This window comes from Netta rufina (genome assembly GCF_964035555.1).
Source record: "Netta rufina genome assembly, chromosome: 7".
Classification (NCBI taxonomy): Eukaryota; Metazoa; Chordata; class Aves; order Anseriformes; family Anatidae; genus Netta; species Netta rufina.
This window is the reverse complement of record NC_140130.1, coordinates 396363-416373: the sequence shown is the minus strand read 5'-3', so window position 1 is coordinate 416373 and position 20011 is coordinate 396363. Positions and strand designations below refer to the sequence as shown.

Below are 20011 nucleotides of genomic sequence, written 5' to 3'. Positions count from 1 at the left end.
TTAGACATAACCTTTCTAATAAACAATTCTTTTTACCCTTCTGTAATGCTAAAACTCCTTTCCCAGCTCTGATGACATTACATATTGATTACTACAAAGTTCATCTTTCTGACCTTAAGAACTGCAAGTTCCTCTCATATCTTACAGAAACTTCTGCTGCAAAGAGGATCTCTAACCCCTTTCTTTGATCATTTCACTCATCCCTTCACATTGCTTCAAGAGCTCCCCTATTATTTGTTACATCAAAGATATGCTATCTATCTTATCTTCCAACACCATATACATTTTATTCAATTTTTCAGGTTACTTCTATTTCATCATCAAGATTTTGGCCTTGGTGTCAACCTTCTTCTCCTGCCACTATTTTTAAAAAATTTCCACAAATATTTTAAAACTCCATGCGTCTTTTCAAAATACTGATTGCTAGGGTCCTGGCATACAGACACTATTTTTGTCATTGAACAACTTCCATAATAATTTCTTCCCTGATGTCTCTGTCTGTCACCTCTTGTATGCTACAAATTCTCTGGGAACACATGCTCATAGTGAAATAATATCCTAGTTCATAATTAGACACAAATAATATAAGCATAGCAGTTATTAATAACACTAGTGGTACTAACAGCAGCAGTAGAAAAATAATTATTCATGGGACTATATTCCCATTAAAAATCTTAAATCTTTGCTAATTTTTAAGCTATTTGCCATCCTCCAAGGTACAAAGATAAAGGAAGGACATGGCACATCATGCTTTATGCTGATGATATACTGTTCTATTCATTTGACACAGAACACTCTTGGCGAGGAAAAGACAATCTTATTGCACTGCTACCACACTGTCTCAAGTTATAAGCTTAATTTAATCAGCTCTAACTGTTTTTCCATGACACACAAGGATATCCTGGATATTTCTTCTCTTAGGAGAACATTTCTCCCTTACAAGCCTCTGTTTTGGATTTTTTAGGAGATTGGACACTGTGAACTGTGAACAAGCAGGCATAACAATTTGTGTTGCCTCCTACACACCAGGAAGTGCTGCATCAGTGAAGGCTAACCCTTGCACCTATGCTACATGCTGTCTGCCCAACATGGCAAGAACTTTAAGAGAAACAGACCCTCAGTCCTAGACCTTGCTTGGGATGCACATTCTCAAACCAACGTAAATCTTGCCCGAGCTTCTATCTCACACACAAACAGTGCTATACAATTAGTGCAAGCAATTAGTGAAGGCTTAAATCATTTTTCAAATTAGTTTGAACCTAAAAGTCAGTCTTGGGTAAATATCATTTTATTTCACCTACTAAAAGTGATTAAAATCTGCTTCTGAAAAAGATGCAAAGCAGGTGCAAATTACTGTTAGCAATTATTACTCATCCTTTCTCAGGATAAATGGCCTTCCTCTATAACCTCTGAAACAAGTAGTGAAATGAGTCAGTGATTTTCTTAATCAAGAACACCAGGCCTAGAAGTGCATCTTAAGGGAGAGATGACTGAGTGAGTGAAGATCTGTGCTCCAAGTCAGTCCTTGTGCTTAGAGATGTTTGTAGGTGTGTCCATGGGAAAAGTCAACCTGTAACTACGGTGCATATGCACTGGCATTGAAAGTCAAAAAAGGGGTTATATTATAATTGCAGTATGTGTTTTTTAATCTTCAAAGTCAAGCTACACTAACACTATAAGCTGAACAATTCACCGAATGTACAGGAAAAGCTAAAACTGGAAAACTGCAAATAGCTTGTATCCATTACAGTCTTCTGATTTTAATACAGAAAACACATTTTTCGTGTAGCTGTACTGCTTTTGCTTATAATAGACAAACATTGGTATAGTGACAAAATGCAAATGCAGGAACATATTTTAAAATTAATCATCCATAATTAATTAGCAATCTCTGCTTTCTGGTAAATGATACCTAAATTGCAGAAAATTATCTTTGCTATGAATGATAAAGTCATCTACAGATTTACACTACTTTAGAGAACCTTTTTGCATATATTTATGTATTATTATAACCACAGGTATGTCAGAGTATTGAATTTAACTTTCCACTACATTAAAAATACATACACACAAACATAACCTAGTGTTTATATATATAAACACACACACAAAATCTATCTTTAAATTACCCTGTGTTCCAGGAGTCAGCTGGACAACCTGAAGTAGAAAATTTGATAAAGACAACCTTTGGATACAAAGGAGTTGGGGGGAGGGATAGTTTTTAGTAGCTTTATTTTTTTAGTTCTCACTAGAGGATTGTCCTGGGTCAGATCTTGCAAAAAGCAAGATGGCTTTTTAAACTGGATGCCATTAAAACAGTTCTAAAGAAGGTGAATTTCGTGTGGCCCAACATGGCATTTGTGTTTCCAAGTCATTAACAGCTTCTCTTCTTTCAAAAGAAAACTGTAAGTACAGTTCCTCCAGACAGCTAGAATCACCCAGTCATTAGGTTAAATTTGTGCAAAGAGCTGCTTCTGGAACTGTCTATATTAACACAAGGAAGAAGAAATTCATTAACCCAGAATCAGGGCTTAGCTACCAACAGCTCCTTCTCCCTGGACATCAACAACAATCTCCACATTCACCAGCTGTAGGGACATGTCAGCTTTTCCACAGCCCTCCCATATGAACAGGCTACCTTGCACCATGCTGGTCAGCTCCCATATTTAAGGGTGACATTCAGGAGAGATAAAAATATAATGGATGAAATTCAACAAAGAGAACAAAATTCTCTTGAACGAAAGTGTATGTCTCACACTATTATCTCACTACAGTAATCTAAGATGATTAGCTTTGGTATACCTAAACTGCATTTCCATCATTTCCAAGAAAAAAAAAAAGTTTTTAAAATGTCCACTCCATCCCATAATCATATGATCCGTTCTTTTACAAATTCCTGAGTTTATCCTCTTCTTCCACTCTCACGACCATGATTTCTATTCAATCATCTTCCCTTCCACTAGCCAGCCTACCATTTACCGTGTTCTACATCAACAACCTTTCCACTACAGCAATACTTACTACACCATTACCTGAAGTCTCTGCCTTGCTCCCTCTGCTTTGTGACAAGACTATTCCAGTTGGACTTCTTAACTTTTTCTCCCAAGGCAAGCTTGAGCTAAACTTATTTATTCATATCATATCTATTTTTATTTCCATATGGGATAAGTCACTATTGAATACATTTTCCTTGCATTTCTTTCCAGAATGAGGTTTCAGGTAAAACAATAGGTTTATATACAATGCCAGAGACATCTCAGCATTAGTATTATGGAAAAGGAAGGCTCAGGCCTTCACGAAGTTATGCTCCTCAGGTCCAAAACACCTTCTTGGAGTACACTGGAATGTAACAATGTTGGCCCTCCCAGGAGAGCAAAAACACCCAGTTCCTGTATATACATATTTAATGACATAAAATAAAATAAAATAAAATAAAATAAAATAAAATAAAATAAAATAAAATAAAATAAAATAAAATAAAATAAAATAAAATAATAAAAAAAAGCAATCCCCTAAGTATAAATGCCCAGTTATCAGAATAAAAACATGAGCTGAAATCTAGTTTCTTCAGACCAGACATATTACACTGAGGGATTTAGTAAAACTGCTGGGAAAGCAGTTTTTAGACTCATAAGAACTTCCTGTAACTCTTTCCAATGTACTTGATTTCCATAATTTTTTCTCCTCCAATGTTCCCCATACCTCACAAAACTGTTGTCTTTTATTGTTAGAGATGTACAAAATGGGATGCAAGCCTCATGTTTCTCACAAATGGAACAATAAGGTTCAAGATCTGATTCAACATTACTATTTGGGTCAAACAAAAAGAATTTCTGAAAGTATAACCAATAAGCATTCCTATACTACTAAAAGGAATGTCATTTACATGAAGCTGTGTAAGCAGTTTAAAAAGTCATTTATTCACCAAAGTCTGACTTTTTTTTCCTCTACACTGGGCCCACATATCTATAATGTAAGCAAATGATTGCTCCAAACACATTCTCACAGCAATCCCATACCTTGGATTACTCACTGCAATAAAATGTGGAGGTGTATTTTTTTGTTGTTGTCTTTGTTGTTGCTATTTGGCCAAATAGAAAGAAATCTGCTTCTAAGCCAATTTATTCCAAAATGGGAGGATTTGTTTTCAGTCAGGTTTTACCAGTTTAATGAGGTTTGTTTGGTTTTTAATTATAATTATTATTCTTTTTAAGCAGAAAACGTCTTACTGTATTGCAGATATCAACAATAGCAGACAATTTTAGTTCTGAGGAGGAAACAGAAAATCAGAAGATTTAGGAAAAATCAGGCGGGTGCAATTTACCTCAAAATATTGAGCAAATTGTTTCTGCAGTTCTGTTACCAGCACTCACAAATCACTACTAGCTCTTTAAGCAAAGAAATTACCTTCTAAAAACAGAAGAGGCATAATATTTTTCCCTGAAGTTATTCACCAATATTTCAAGATGTTTATATACTGTATACAAAACAGAGATACAGACTAATACATTGAACATTTGCAACATAAATAAAAAAAGAGATGTATGCCAATATGAAATACCAAGTGCCAGAAAATCAGTATTAAACTTTTTTTTTTTTTCCTGTCTAATCTAAATTCTGAAAAATAAAGGTCTTTGTTTCTTATGAAAAAAGATTTCTTACATTTACTTGTGGGTACAGTGTTCAAGATGCCATAAATAATTCCTACAGCTCTGGTGAAGTAAGAGCAAGTCACCGACTGCAGAAGGGAAAGAGAACTCTGGAACATTGGTCACAGACGAGTGCCAACTGGGAGCACTCCAGGAGCAAGGTGCTCAGCAGCTTCAATGACCAGAGAAGAAGGAAGGCCACAAATCATTGTGAAATGATCCCAAAAGCCTAGAGAAAAAAACAATTTCTCTCTCTCTCTCTCTCTTTTTCTTTTCTTTTTTTTTTTTTTTTCCCTCTTTAAACCAGTCAGGCATCTGACAAGTACCAGTGTAAAAAGAGAAATACAGCAATCCTTGCTTTCCAGTGAGGATGGAAAGGTGACTACATAAACAGGGCAGAGAGAAATTATAATTATTTAACAAAATTCATATTGCTCTGGAAGTTGATATCTTCAGCTGCTGTTGGAATTGCAGTGATTAAAGTAATCCTGCCTCAACAATACATAGTTTTAGCATTAATTTTTAATGCAATTAATCTGCTCTCAATTTTTTATATATTTTTTTTTCCTTGTTTACAGTACTAGGCATACGAGATATGAAGTTTTCCTTTCAGCTGGCATGCTGCACTGATATGCATATATACTAGCCACCTTATTGCAGTAAGCTTACTAGTTTACAGGCAAGACAGACTTGGAAGTAATAATATTCTCAAAGACACATCCAAACAGAAATATTTTGCACTTCAGTGAAGCTGCCAAAAAAACAAGTCATGCTGAGTTAAAGGTTTTGTAAAGCCAAGAATTCCTTCTCTTTTCAAATCAATAACCACATGCATCTGTGTTACAGCTTCCAATTTATTGGTTTACAAAAGTAAAAGTGATAATACTGGAAAGCAGGATGATTGTAATCTATAAAGCAACTGATATCACCTACAGTTTTAAGGAAAAATCTCATTAAAAGTCACATCCCAAACAAACCACATGAGTTCTGTGAAGAAGAAAAAAAAAAAAAAAAGAATAAAAGCTTCATCAACTGTTACTACAAATATGCAATAGGAAATTTAAGAAACACTAATATACAGCATCTCTTCCATATCTTTCTCCTCTTCAAGCATGCTTTATACAAAACATACAAAGTCAGAATTTATTCACACAACAACTGTTTCCTGATAAGTCTTCAGAAAGAACCCTGGGTCATCTAGCACATCCTTCAAACTAGTTCAGGAATGATGGCTATGCTGAGTTACCGAAGTGTTTTATTTAGAGCACTCTTGAACACCTTGAAGGACAATGCCTCAGTGACCTCTCTTGCCAAGCAGTCACATTGTCTAATTGACCTCTCTGGGGGAAAAATGTCCTTGTTTAGCTTCAGGTCAAAATTTCCTGCTAGACTACCCATCATTACCTCGAATAACTCCTCCTCCTACTCTCCTGTTTATTCTCAAGTATGTCAGTAATATTCCCTTAGGCAGGCTGTTTAGTGCATTCCTGAGACCTGTCTTCACAGGTCACACTCTCCTACCTTATCATTCTCAGCACTACTCCTGGAACTGTTTTCATGTCACCGTGAAATACAGAGCGCTTAATGACGTAAACAATCCATAAAAATTTCCCTCTACTTGCAACCCACCCAAAATTATTCATTGGCAAGTGGAAGAGGCAGGTAAAATCCGGCTGCCTCTACAGGCAGGTAATAAAAAAGGTAAGCCTTCTGAGTCTCCAATCCTGGTGTCTGAGTCAAAGAGTAACTGGAAGTAATATATCCCCATTCTATTTCTCAGTTACTGATTTTTCATCTTTCTTTTCCATATGTTGACTTACAGTGAGGTCACATACTCTGGCCTTAATAAAATAAAATAAAATAAAACTAAAATAAAAAACAATCACTTTTGATGTTACATACTTGTTACAAGTGAGACTGGGCTTGCATATAAAATAAACAATGGCACTATGCCAAGAATATCAGGGATTTTTGCAGGTGTTGAAGAGAGCAATTTTCTCTAAATGATTAAGGAGGGACACACTCTCTATAGATTATGTTTGCTTTAATCCCAAAGTGACCTTTTAATGCAAAACCAGGGATAGCTAACATTTTATAAATGTATTTACCTTCCACTTTCCTAATAAAGGCCAATTTCATGTTTATACCTATACCATTGAAATTATTAGTTTTTCTCTCTTACAGTTAAAGCAATTCTACAGCACAATAATAAACCTTGAAAACTTCTGGAAAAGTCAGTAATCTAAGCTGCAGTGAGCCTGACACATCACAGAACCTAGCATTGAGAATACACAAAGTAAAAATGACGCCTAAACAAACAAACAAACAAAAAACAGAATCAAAAAACACCTAAAGTTGAATTCTTTTAGGCTTTATAAAGTTTTTCATATATTAGATTTCAGAGTCCCCTAACTGTGGGCATCCCAAAGTCAAATAGGATCTCTTGCCCCCTCAAGAGATGAGGACTGAAATTTGGATCCATATTTCTAGAGGGAAAAATGTATCACTTCCACTATCAAAAAGGCAAATTAAATCTCATGCCAGCTTCAAATGGCTAATGGCTATGACTTATGGTTAGAAAAAAATGTTATAACCATTTACATCAGGGTTCGTAATCCAGATACTAAGAAGGTCTTTTATTCTTCTGCATTATAAAGGAGGGTCTGTGTACAACACTTTTTTTTTTTTTTTTAAATCAATATATATTATTAGCCAACGGACTTTAATTAGAATCATTTGAAGTTTTTCAAAGATTATCAGCACTGCATGCACAAGCCTTTGAAGATCTCCAAACCGAGCAATGTCACAGCCTCTGTGGTGAACCTATTCTAGTGCTCTGTGACCCATACAGTAAAGAGGAGCTTATGGAATCAAAACTTCTTATGGAAGTAAAATTTGAAATCCAATTTATTTTTCTAAATTTTTATTTTGAGTTAAAACGGGAAAAAGCAAAGTATACCCAAAATTTAAAAATGAAGACTTTGTTTTTTCTGAAGTTGCTATTTACCTCTTTTAGAGATTTATTTTTTCCCAAAAACATGGAAAAAAGTGTCAAAAACAATGAAATAAAAACAACTTCCAAGCTGCATTATTGATAGTGAACGAGTTTTAGTCATCATTTGACCTACAGTATGAAATATTTACTAACTGTAGAAATACATAAATCTAAAGGAATTTTCCTTCTACTGCTGCATCTTGTGAATGATGTACTCGTGTAAATTATATAAAAATATGTATTTCACTTAAGCAGAAATTTGTTATTGCAGACCACGTGAAACCACACTGTAGATCATCAGCTACACTTACTGCCTATGATATTGAGGAATCATAGTTAACATTAACCCTTCAAGAAATGTTCACCCAGTCTCCATTAGTGAAGAATTCTTTCCTATGTCGCACGTCACATGTCTCAAGCCTTTTGAGAGCTCCTTTGAAAGATTTAAATTTTCCTTTATAAAGCTTTTCTGAATCAATCAAGATTCAATATAGGAAGATTGCCAAATAAATTACTTTTCATTTCTGCCCACAGTTAAACTCCTGCAGGGATCTGGAAATATATCAAGATCATTAGCCTTAATGCCTATAATACACACTTCACTTTAAGGTGAAGTGAGTACTAAAACAGTTTAATACATTAGCCCCTACACCCTGGAGACCTGGAGGTCTTGACCAGGCTTGCGCGTAATTCTTGCTAACATTTCTGGGAGTCTTGGACACTGAAAAGCAACAGACTTTCTAGCCTGTGTGGGTCATAATAAAACACACCTGACAGTTTCTGATCAATACCTGATTTGGAAACCTTGTTAGTACTCACTGGAAAACTAATTCATGCATTTTTGCTTGAGGTCCTCTATGAAGAAAATAACAATACTGACTGAGCTGCATAAACTGACTATGCTTCTTAGGCAAGTACTCCCTCATTCCTTGTTCATGCACAAACAGGAGTGAAGTATGTCCCTATGCTTAGTCCTGCCCAAACTAAATCTTTGCCTCATTTATCCATGATAAAATTAACATTATTAATTTTTTAAAGATCACCATTGAACATAAATGTGGAGGATTTATTTATGCTGATAGAAAAAAAAATCTTAATCAGATTAACCTTTTATTATTATTATTATTTTGATATATATATTTAATTTAGCAAGATCTGGTGCAGCTGAACTGATAATTGGAAAGAGGTCTCATGCATATTTTGATTTCTTGGTTCAGCCTTATCCCTGGTTAGTTAAACAAACAAGACAACAATAAAAAACAAACAAACAAAACAAAAAAAAAACCAACTATGTCAATGCCAAGTTATTAGCTAATGAATATACGTGAGGTTATACAAGGGATACAACACATTCTCAACTCTGACATATAAAGCACTGTAAAATAATTCATTGTTTAATATTTTAAAAGCTGGATAAAACAAATTAATGCCAAAAATTAGCCCTTAGCACAACTTTAATTACAAGTTTGCCCAACAGTCACATCCCTGTCCTAATTAGCCTTGATGATTTCAAGAAACCATCAGGAAAAAGAGACAAACATATCATTCCTTCTTTGTACTTGATAAAAACACAGATTCAGCTGCCAAACATCTGTAACACAACCTTTTACCATGAGTTTGGAGATTTCCATAGTAAAGACAACACTCCCAGACACATTGTGTTTATTTTCTAATAGAGCATAATAGATTTTCTGATCACTTGTAGACAAGACGGTGGTTGTAACCTAGGTCAAGAGTAATGGTATGGAAAGACAACCAGAAAAAAAGACTTGCCCCACAGAACTGTTTTGATATCGAAAGTGCCCATCTGGCTGATGCTGTCCACTTGCACTTACTGTGGTTTGCATTACATGAAGTATATGTTATTTTAATTTTCTGATATTAACACCTGACAGAATATTTGATGTTTACCAACCAGCATTGTCAAAATCTGCCACTTCTGAAAACTTGGCAAGGTATAACATAAGTCATCATATATGATCCTGAAACATAGATAAAAACAACTGTTCACTGACCTCATTAATAAAAGTCTGGGCTCCCCGTGGGCTTAGGAGTAAGATAGCCCTTCGCAATGTGTCTCGATAGCGGTTCAGCTCTTCTGTTTTCATGGTAGTGAAAAGGTTGGCAAAGACTCTGCTGATGTTTCTGTCCACTTTTTGTAATGACACATCAAGTCCCAGTCTGGAGGCCTGATCGAGAAATCCCTGCAGTCCGCGTATATCTGTAACATAGGAGGGAGGAAAAAAAAAAAAAAAAAAAGAAAAGAAAAAACCACTGCATCAACCTTCGCCAACTAGGCAAGCATCACTAATTAGGTGGAAAAATACTTTTTATTTTATTATTTTTTTTTTTTTATCTCCTGCAGTGCTGTCAGAAGAGTATTCCACAGAACCTCACAAGTGTAAGACAGTTGTTTTCCACAGCTCTCTTTCATAGTAAAATACCAACAGGGAAACTCCACTGATTACCTTTCCCTGAAGGTCTCTGTACAACTCTTTGTTACAGAGTTACACCTATCTGTGTGGCTGTGGATAGCTGCCCCAGCAGCTCAAGCCCACAGGGCTGAACATGACACAACGAGACAGTCCCACCCCAACCAAATCACAGTTAAAATGCAGAAATCCAGCTGGAGATGGAGAAGCATGGGTGATAAATCACTCACACCTAAACTTCTCCTACCAAAACCTGACTTATTTAAGATCATGCCTACTTTTCCCATTAAAAACAAACAAAGATATCCATAGCCCTCCTTTTTACCCCCCTGCTTTTTTCTTCCCCTCCTACAAATCCCTGCCTAGACAGAGGTTTGCTGTTCACTGGTAAACTGATGAAACAGTACCCAAAGACTCAAACTGTTATGATATATTACTGTGTAAAAACATTGGTTTTCAATAGGGGAAACCATTTCAAAACCTGTTTAAGTTCTGCCCTTCAACTTCAAGCTGATTGAGCCAAATAGGTTTTCCTAACCCAATTTGTGAGGACATTAACATAGAGCAAAACACATTTCATTACATTTTCGTGCTGAAACCTTCTGGTTCAAACCATACTTTGCCTTCGTGACTATTAGCATTTTTCTGAATAAGTGTTGGAGTTTTTAGTATTTATTTTGTAGTGAAATTTAGAGCAACGAGAAGGTCAAAACATAAATTAAACCAGGTTGCTCTCAAAAATAACAGTGACCTAATCACCATATCATTAGGACCTGTACCATATCATTAGGAGCCCTTAATTTAATTTGAAATATGTATAACTTGTCTTGAAAAAAAGGTATTACTTAATCCTCTTTTCTCACATTCACTTCTTGTACTTGTATTATCAAATTTAAAGCTCCTAGGTGAGGCAGAATGGTGTAAGTTAGAATTGCCATCTAAATAAACAGCCTCTTCAAAAAAAAGCCTTTGGGAGAAAATGTTTTATGGGATGTAGCACATTAAATTCCCCCAATAAGTTCCTGCATCTTCATAAGAAAAGTTGCTCGAATCTTTCTGGATCCTTTTTCTCTGCAGCGTAACACTGATTCTCAGTCTCTTGTGAACAGTGACAGAAACTGAACAGCAGGTCTTACTGGGGAAAAGAATGAGGATATATTATCTGATAAATTGGGAATGATTTTCTTCTTCTCAGTCTGCATGGTGACCCAGCTATAGGACAACACACATTACAGAGATGTAAATGTAAATGTAACTGCACTGAGATGTCTCTTCAGAAATGTTGTGTAAAATAGCACTATGCACTGAAGATCCAAAGTCAATCACAACTCATCATTGCTGCTTTGTTAAACTGCAGGGGTTGCCCACAGTAACTCTAACAATTTTTTATTTCAAATACATGAGGAAACTGGAAATATGCTGGCTGATGAGGCTCACAGGACCTCTGGAACAATCCCAACCACAGCCTGTTGTAGCCCAGTGACAGTGCTGGGCTACATCAGTACATCCTTGCCCCAAGTCCTTCATTCACAATGAAGAACTCTGTCCCCCATGACCACCCCTTGACACCAGAGCCAAGGGGCTGCAAGGAGGAGCAGGAATTGCCGTTTTTCTTCACACTCAGGGCCCAGACTTCCCACAGAGTAGAAATGGGAGACAGACAGATTCTGTTCTTTCCTTCATGACAAATTCAAGCAGTTTCATTAGCCCATTACACCATCATCCTCAGCACATCAGAGAGATATTTATTGTTCCCATAATAAAACAGGCTCTTCAGAAAACTTTACTACAGCTCTAATAATCTGTATAAACTAGCTTGTAACACTAGTTTTTTATTTTTATTTTTTAAAACCTGGAAGAAACTTCTACCTGATGGAATTTTAAGAATTGATACCATAAACATCACTGAAGTTCAGGGACCGAAAGCAACCTTATTCAAGTCAGTAGCATTACTTGCTACCCCATCTGGATAGGCTCTTAGATCACCACCAGTCTTGGTGTTAAGTTGCCGTAAAATATATACATGAACATCTTTCACCTTGCCCAAGAAGTGTTGTATGAAACATGACAAGTAATATCTTGCAGGCTACACCAGCTGAAGTTCTTCCTTCAAGTGCAATACAACAGGGTCAATTAAGATAACTAGTAAACATTAAGACTAAACCAAAACCACAAAGTCATCTTGAGTATATTTATACTTGTATCCAAACATGGAAAGGGTTGTTAATATGATTAACTCAGGTTCAGAAAGCAGTCATAATTACAGAGAATCATCAGAAAGGAATGAAAATGAAGCTAGTGCTGTGACAACCACAGCAGACTTTATTGCCTTCCTAACTCAGGCTTATTTGTTTAGTTAATGCCTCCAGCCAAGTCACCCCTCAGAAAAGGTGCACTTGTGTGGTTTTTTTTGGTGGTGGTGAGTGAGTCTACAGCAGTTCTAACACACTATCAAATAACTGCCAGATGTGCTTTGTCTCCAAAATCCTGAGTCATCAAGGAAACGACAGGGTTTAGTGTCATGCAAGCATTTCTGGAATATGTTAGTAGAATTCAGCACTCACAAAAGTGCTAAATATTACAGGTGTGCTGAAATAATGACAGTGACAAACAGCTACTGTCTACAGATTAAAGCATTTTATTAAAGTTGTCAAGGTAAGTTTGGATTTTGCTAATTTAAATTCAGTAAACTAGTATTCATTACTGTACCTATACTGTCTTTATGGATCTGTGATACTAGAAAAAGGTTTTTCTTCTAATGCAGTTTTATCCTTCAAAATTACTGCATTGTTTGAGAAACAGTAAGAAAATAGCTTATATATGTAGTTTACTAACAACTTGTCTTTTGTGCAAGCATCTCAAGCTATCACTGCACAACGGAAAGCTGTTTACTGAAGATTAACCATGCTGATACTGCTCTAGGTTTTTTGCCTTATGTTTTCAGCTGACCTGCTGAACTACTGATTAGAAATACTGCTGTAGACCAGCATATAATATCTGATGCACATGGTACAACTATTTGGACATAGAAGAGCATTTTGTATTCCCTCACAAATTTTTCCGCCAAGGAAAACAGCTTATTTCCCAATTTAAAAATAAAAATAAATGGAAAGGACTCATACTTCACAGAATCACAGAATCACAGAATTTCTAGGTTGGAAGAGACCTCAAGATCATCAAGTCCAACCTCTGACCTAACGCTAACAGTCCCCACTAAACCATATCCCTAAGCTCTACATCTAAACGTCTTTTGAAGACTTCCAGGGATGGTGACTCCACCACTTCCCTGGGCAGCCTGTTCCAGCTTGACAAGAAAGCAAAATCTGGGATGGGAGAAACTGTCCAAGCTCAAGTGTACAAGCACAATCTGTCAGTTTTTAGCAGATAAAAATGAATGTGAATTTATTCAGTGTTGGCAATTAAAAAGAACTGCATGACTGTATCTTCCTGAACACTGACATGTCTGTTCCTACATAGCACTGGGGAGCAGGAGAAGGCTTGGTGGGAACTCAGAAGTGGAAGCGGGAACTGAAGAGCAGTGTTTTCAGTGGTGACTAACCAATTTAGTTGCTTACTTAATGGGATCTTTTTTCTCAAATAATTATTTGCCATTGTTACCAAGAGGGCAATCATTTCTTAAAATGTATGTGTACATAAACACATAAACACATGCAGGAGCATCTACTTATAAATAATAATGAATTAGGCTCAGTTTTATTTTATCTGACATATCACGTAAGAAAATAATTTGGTGCCCTCGTTTTCTTCTACATTTAGTAGATCACAAATCCAAGCAACATAAAAGAAAACCTGCTTTCTGTTCCATGCTAATTCAAAGAGATATTCCAAAAATTCAGTCATGATTTTCTATTTCTCATCATTTATGACTGTTAATCCTTCATTTTCTTCACAATTGAAATGAGTCATATAAAATTCATATGGAATTTAATGCAAATAAAGGATTCCATAAATGCATTCATTAAAATGTGTTGCCTTCTGTAGTCTTAACAGTGACTTTTTTCCTTTTTATTAATGTTCAGATTCTAACATTAGAGAGTTTTTTTGAAAGATTACTAATAAAATAATTCCTCATACCCATTTATTTCATATTTTATAGGAAAAGTATAACAATACAAACTCAAATACTTCTGTCTAGAGTATCTGACAAATGAAACAACAGGCTGCTGTAACTGCACAACTTATAGCCAACTGTCCCCTTCAGCTTTGCAAATAGTTATTTTCGCTCAGGGTGTAACCTACACTAAACCACAAAAATTATAGTAGTGTTTTAATTATCTAACTCCCCGCGTACACCTGATTTGTACACGTTCAACATACCAAGCAGGATTTCAGCAACAGCACTGGAAATTTTCTGTTTAGAGAACAGCAAAGTTCTTGATGATGCAACACCTGCACTCCAGAAAGAAAATGACACTACACAAAACGCACTTGGGTGAATCTCTCTGTAAAACTGTACAGTGATTGGATTTGTAGAAGATACTCTAGTCTCAACTACAATCGTGAAATTGGCTAGTTGGAATTGGAATTATGTCATTAGAGATCCACAAGAGCAGAAAACATCTTATAAACTTTGCATCCTTCTTGTTAAATCTGGCTTGAGAGAGAATTTCTGTGGCTGAGAGCCCTCTTCCTAATTCTGACAGATATACCACACATTCGGGTCTGACAACAGAAGAACGATATGATTTTAGGAATAACTTAACAAGGAGGTAAGGAAAGCCTCGATGCACTGCTAAGATAAGATTTTTTCCACTGGAACTGCAAAACAAATGCTTGCTATAAAAGTGGCTTTATTGGACTATAAGAAATAATGAAATGTATCATTTGCTGCTTGAGGTTATGTTGGTCACTGAGCTGGCTGACTAGAAAACAACTATAATGTTGTAATACTAAATGTGGCATTAGCTTCCTCTACGTAAAGTTTGTTGTCATCTACAAAGCAATCCATTTTTATTATATTATCTATGATCTTATTTATATTTAAAAAATAACTTTGTAGAGTCTACAATAACATTTGTTGTCATAAAAGTATAGGATGTGATTCTTGGCCCTGACATGAGCAGCTTAAAAGCTAATGTTTTTGTGTGAACCAGCTGTACAGTTGGGCACAGCTAGCCGTTAAGGAGGGCTTATTGTAGAAGGGCATTTACAGAGGTAGAGAGCAGTATAGTGTCTTTTCAACACCAGTTTCTAACCCCAGCTGACAGAAATAGAAGCAGCACATGGTCATTCTACTTTGTATATTAAACTGAAGTATCAAGCTGGGGCTGAAGGCAAGGCTAGAGAAACTCCAAGAAATAAATTCACACCTTTCATTCTTATCCATCAACAAGTAAACTTTAGGAGGACTCAAGTATCATCACCAGGCTCTATTTTCAAATAACCCACATCTATCTTTTCATTTGTACATTTGTATAAGGAAAAAGTAAATAAGTGTGAAAAACAATGAGATCAAGCAGGAAAAGCTGATCTTCTGAGTTTTTTTCATTTGCTTGATTACAGGTGCTACACTTCACACTTTTTTCAGTATTATTTTTACTTGAGTATAATATTGGTGATATGTTTAAGCAGTGCCAAGTGTATCAGAAAGACTCAGATAGTTTAATTAATTTAGTATTTAACCACTTCTAAACATATATTCACCCTTTCCAATGTTTTAGGAATAATATCAAGGCATTTTTTCCTTACACTTAAGCTCCAAGAGAAGACAAAAAAAGTGTTTTCATTTTCTTAATGGATATTTCTTACTTTTAATACAAGGATACTCTGCTTTAATGTAGGTTTGTCTCTTTTGACTGCAAATTGGGTAGAATACTTCCCACACATAATTTAATTTCTTAAGATGAATAAAGTACACATTTTAGGATTCAGTGATTTGGAAGATAATCTATAAACACTCTGAAACAGGTCTCCTAAATCACATAGTTTTCATGGGTTTCATTCACTTGATTTTACAGCAGCTGTTGTCCCTCTTTTTCATAACTGCAAGATGTTTATATAAGAAATAAGGAAAAAGACCGATACAAGAAACAGATGCACATCCTGAAAATTAGACTTGTGCTGCATTTTAAGATGTTGGAATGAATGATTTTTAACACCATCTTCGGGTCCTTGCTAGAGATATTAACCTTCCTTTAAACAACAGACTACTACTTATGCTTCCAGAAGGGAATTATTTTGTACAGATCATCTAGAATAATTTGACGTTAGAAAAGCACCGGAATTTTCAACCTAAAAGACTCACAATGTGATTCTAACTGTGCGAATAGAGTGATTAGACCAGAAAGCATAATAGCAAAGTGTGTGTGAGAGATAAGACTATATTAATATTTGAATGTAAATGCTTATTAGAGCCCAGCAGAAATATGAAGTGATACTGGTAAGGAGTATTTTCTACTTTTATGAAGAGTTTATTCCCTTGTATTCTTACAGTCTCTCTGTGCATGCAGCCTCTCTCTCCACCTATAACATTTCCACGTGTTTGACTGGGTATTTCAACAGTCAGTGATGAGATAATTGTTATCAGCCAGATAATTTTTGTACAATGGAATTCACAATTTCTAAACAGTCTGTGATTTAGTTTCCTCTTTTTTCAGTTTCTCTTCACAATCTTTCTGCTAAAAAAAAAAATAATAAAAAAAATACAATGACCTTATTGCATGGTTTTAGATATGTCAAAACTCAAAGCCAATTTTTACCTTTTCAACTTTTACCAATTCATCTTTTTTATTCTTAAAGAAATGAAGGAACTCAGTAACTAATAATCATGCAAATACAATAAATCTAAGAAACAATAGCTCTATTCCAGCAGTTGTTCCAAAAAAAAAAAATAAAATCTTAAAACCAAGCATAACAAATTAAATAGTTTTTAGTAGTAGTTTTCAGCTTACATAAGAACAGCTGTACCAGAGGAGACCAGTTCTGTCTACCTGTCTCTGACAAAGAGTGTAAAACAGAAGCAATTGCGCAGTGATGCTTCCCTCTAACATTCTCTCAGCAATTCAGTTTGCAGCACAGGGAATTGTTCAGGCAGATCTGGTTTCTGTATATTTCTATGCGCTCCACTAGTATATTTCTGCATTGTAACTGTCAATGCCTTTGTCCTCCATAGACCATCACAGTTTCCCCTTAAACCAATATAAATTATGAGCATCCAGATCAGTACATCTTCAGCAGTTTTAACCTGAGAATTTTCAGGAACCTACCTCTCCTTTCCCTTTTTTTCACCTTACTTTCCTAGATAGTTCTACTAGCATTGATCAAACACAAAATGTGCCAGTGTCGGCTCTCCCAGATCAAAAAAAAAAAAAAAAAAAAAAAAAGTTTCTGGAAAGAAGAGAAAGAAGAGACCGGACTATCAGAATTGATGTAATGATGTAAGCTTTGAAAATTACATGGAACACTGATTTGCCATTTAAATCTACATCACAGGCTGACATGTGACCACCTCTCAGAAGAAACTGAAAGTTTACCATGTGTAAATCAGAGCTAATCAAATGCAAAGGTCTACTCAGAACCCCTTTGTGATATCAAAGGTTGAAACCTGAGCAATGGACCACAATTATTTTTATTGAGCAGTTGTACTGCATGCATAGATTGTTATTACTGTTTTAAATAATGAAAGGGACTATGAATACAGACAAGTCATATATTGGTAGTTTCCACTCCTGAATGAATGAGAAAGAGACAGAACACAATATAAAGCCAGACGTGTTAAATGTACAAGCAAATGTTTCCAGATTTGACTTTAATAAGAGGAAGACATAACTATTAAAAACATTCAGAATTACTCTGCAGAACTGATGCTTCATACCTGAAACAGCTGATCCAGTCTGAAGGTAACTGGAGCTTCCCAGGAGGCCTGGGAGCACAAAAGTCTTTTAAAGGCAACAACAGCCCTTTCACATTTAGCATGAAAGGTTAAGCACAGGTCTCTCCTGCTGGATTTTAACACTTAACATTCAAAAGCACAAGGGAAACCACCTCAGGAAATTCATTACCATTGGAAAAATTGTGGACATATGCTACAATTGTCGTAAAAAGGGAATTCACTGGAGAACCAGCATTTCTGTTCAAATCATCCATTTAGTTCTTCCAAGTGCAATAATTGCCAACTGTTTGCCCAATGGTAAACCACTTGAATGAGCTGTAATAGCCTCTCATCTCATTACTGCTTTTAAAGACACTATTTAGTGTTCCTGCCATATCTTCTTATGAGCCAAAATAATAGATGTATTGACAGAAGCTATGTTTTTGCTGATATATGTCCTAAGTTTAATCACAAGACTCTTTTTTCATCACTTAAATTATCTTAATGTAATGAAGATAAATTACTGAGCCTAATATTTGCTATGGCTGAGTGTAAGTAATTCTAAGCCTCTATCTGCCAGTACATTGGGAAAATGCATTTTTCATCTTTTGAAGGTCTGAGATGTACCTTCTTAAAGCTATATGATACTATAAGAAAATCTGAACAAAAAGCAAGTTTAGGTTTGTTGTACTATAAGCCCATTTGCATTAATGCATTTGCCATTTATACTGTTAAATTGTTATATTTTAAATTTGGTTACATATTTTGACACACGAAGCATGTCCTTTCTAAATAAGGCCAATTACCCAAAGCTAGAGATAAGCAAATGCAAACAAGTGCATCCCAAAACAATTTGAATAAACAGAGGAAATGCCTTAAATTGAGAGACAAGAGGTGGTATCTCTTCACCTTGACAGAAAACCTAAAGTCACCTGAGAATTTGAAGGGTTCATTCTGTCTAGTTACATGAAGACAAGTGTGTGTAGCCAAATGTCCAGCAAAGAAAAGGAAGAATCATATCCCTTTCACTAGATTGCAGAGAGTCTCCCTCTTGTTTAAATCAACTTTAAAAACTACACATTCCAGTCTCAAGAGAGACTGCAATAAAATTACTACAGATAATTAAATTCCCCCTTGAGGAAAGCCTACTGGCAGGAAGACTTCACTCTTTTATATGTGCAACAGTAATTATTTCTTGCATTTATGTAACACCTTTCAGCTAAGGACCTCAATGTGCTTTATAAACGCCTGTACTGTATAATAAAGTATACGCTATAAATACACATTACAGGAGCTAGTTGCTGTTATACCTACTTAACCGCATGTCAGGAAATAATAACTCAACTCTGTTGAGGAAGCTTTCTCCCACTGTAGTATTTCTAAAGGTTCTAGTAAAAGTCAGGTGCCCTGGGCACACAAGCAGCAGAAAGGCTGTCAGAGCTTCAGGCTCTCAGCTTGGCGGGACCATCTATGTGTTGAGTTGTCTCCACTGAGAAACCAGGAATTCTTTCTAAGAGTACTGCTTCTCAACCAGCCTCAGATTTTGGAAAACCATGTCCTTACTTATGTGAGTTTCATAATATCTCCAATTATTTACGCTAAGAAATCTAGATGCCACTTGGGTAGGTGCTACAGTTCTGCTCCATTCCTCACTTTTCAGAGCATTCAGTGCAAGGTGGTACAGTGGCATTGCATCCAAACCTCATCCTGAGCCTGACCACCACAAGTAGAGTGCTCTATCCACCTAAGCACAGGTGGAAGATTCCCGCGAGGCCCCACATCACCCTGTTTCACGACCCTGCAGACACTAACTTTTGTGGATCAAGCCTGGGCAGGCCTGCCCCGAACTACTTGGCCAGCATTTGGTGACTTGCTGGCAAGCTGAGTGCAACAGTGAGCATACATGTATTTTAACTCAGAATCCAGGAATAAGGACCCTCGGCCACTCATTTACTCAAGTATTGTTCATCAGGCTGTAATTAGGATGGTGGTGTCTGAATAAGTTTCATTCCTTTGGCTGGCTATTTGACCCAGAAAGATATACCCTTCTTTGCTTTTCTATTCTTTTAAAGCCCATTTTTTGCAATGCAGCCTCCATAAAACC

At 36.0% G+C, this 20011-nt stretch overlaps 1 protein-coding gene across 1 annotated transcript in view; it reads right to left on the bottom strand.

The window, feature by feature from the left end:
• The window catches only part of GRID1 (glutamate ionotropic receptor delta type subunit 1), a gene marked incomplete at both ends in the record, with an annotated part of 531319 nt that overhangs the window by 223852 nt on the left and 287456 nt on the right, over positions 1–20011 (bottom strand). Inside the window, one exon of the mRNA XM_084290039.1 lies at positions 9660–9865. Within this exon, the coding sequence (XP_084146165.1) occupies positions 9660–9865 (206 nt within the window). The remainder of the gene's footprint in view (positions 1–9659; positions 9866–20011) is intronic.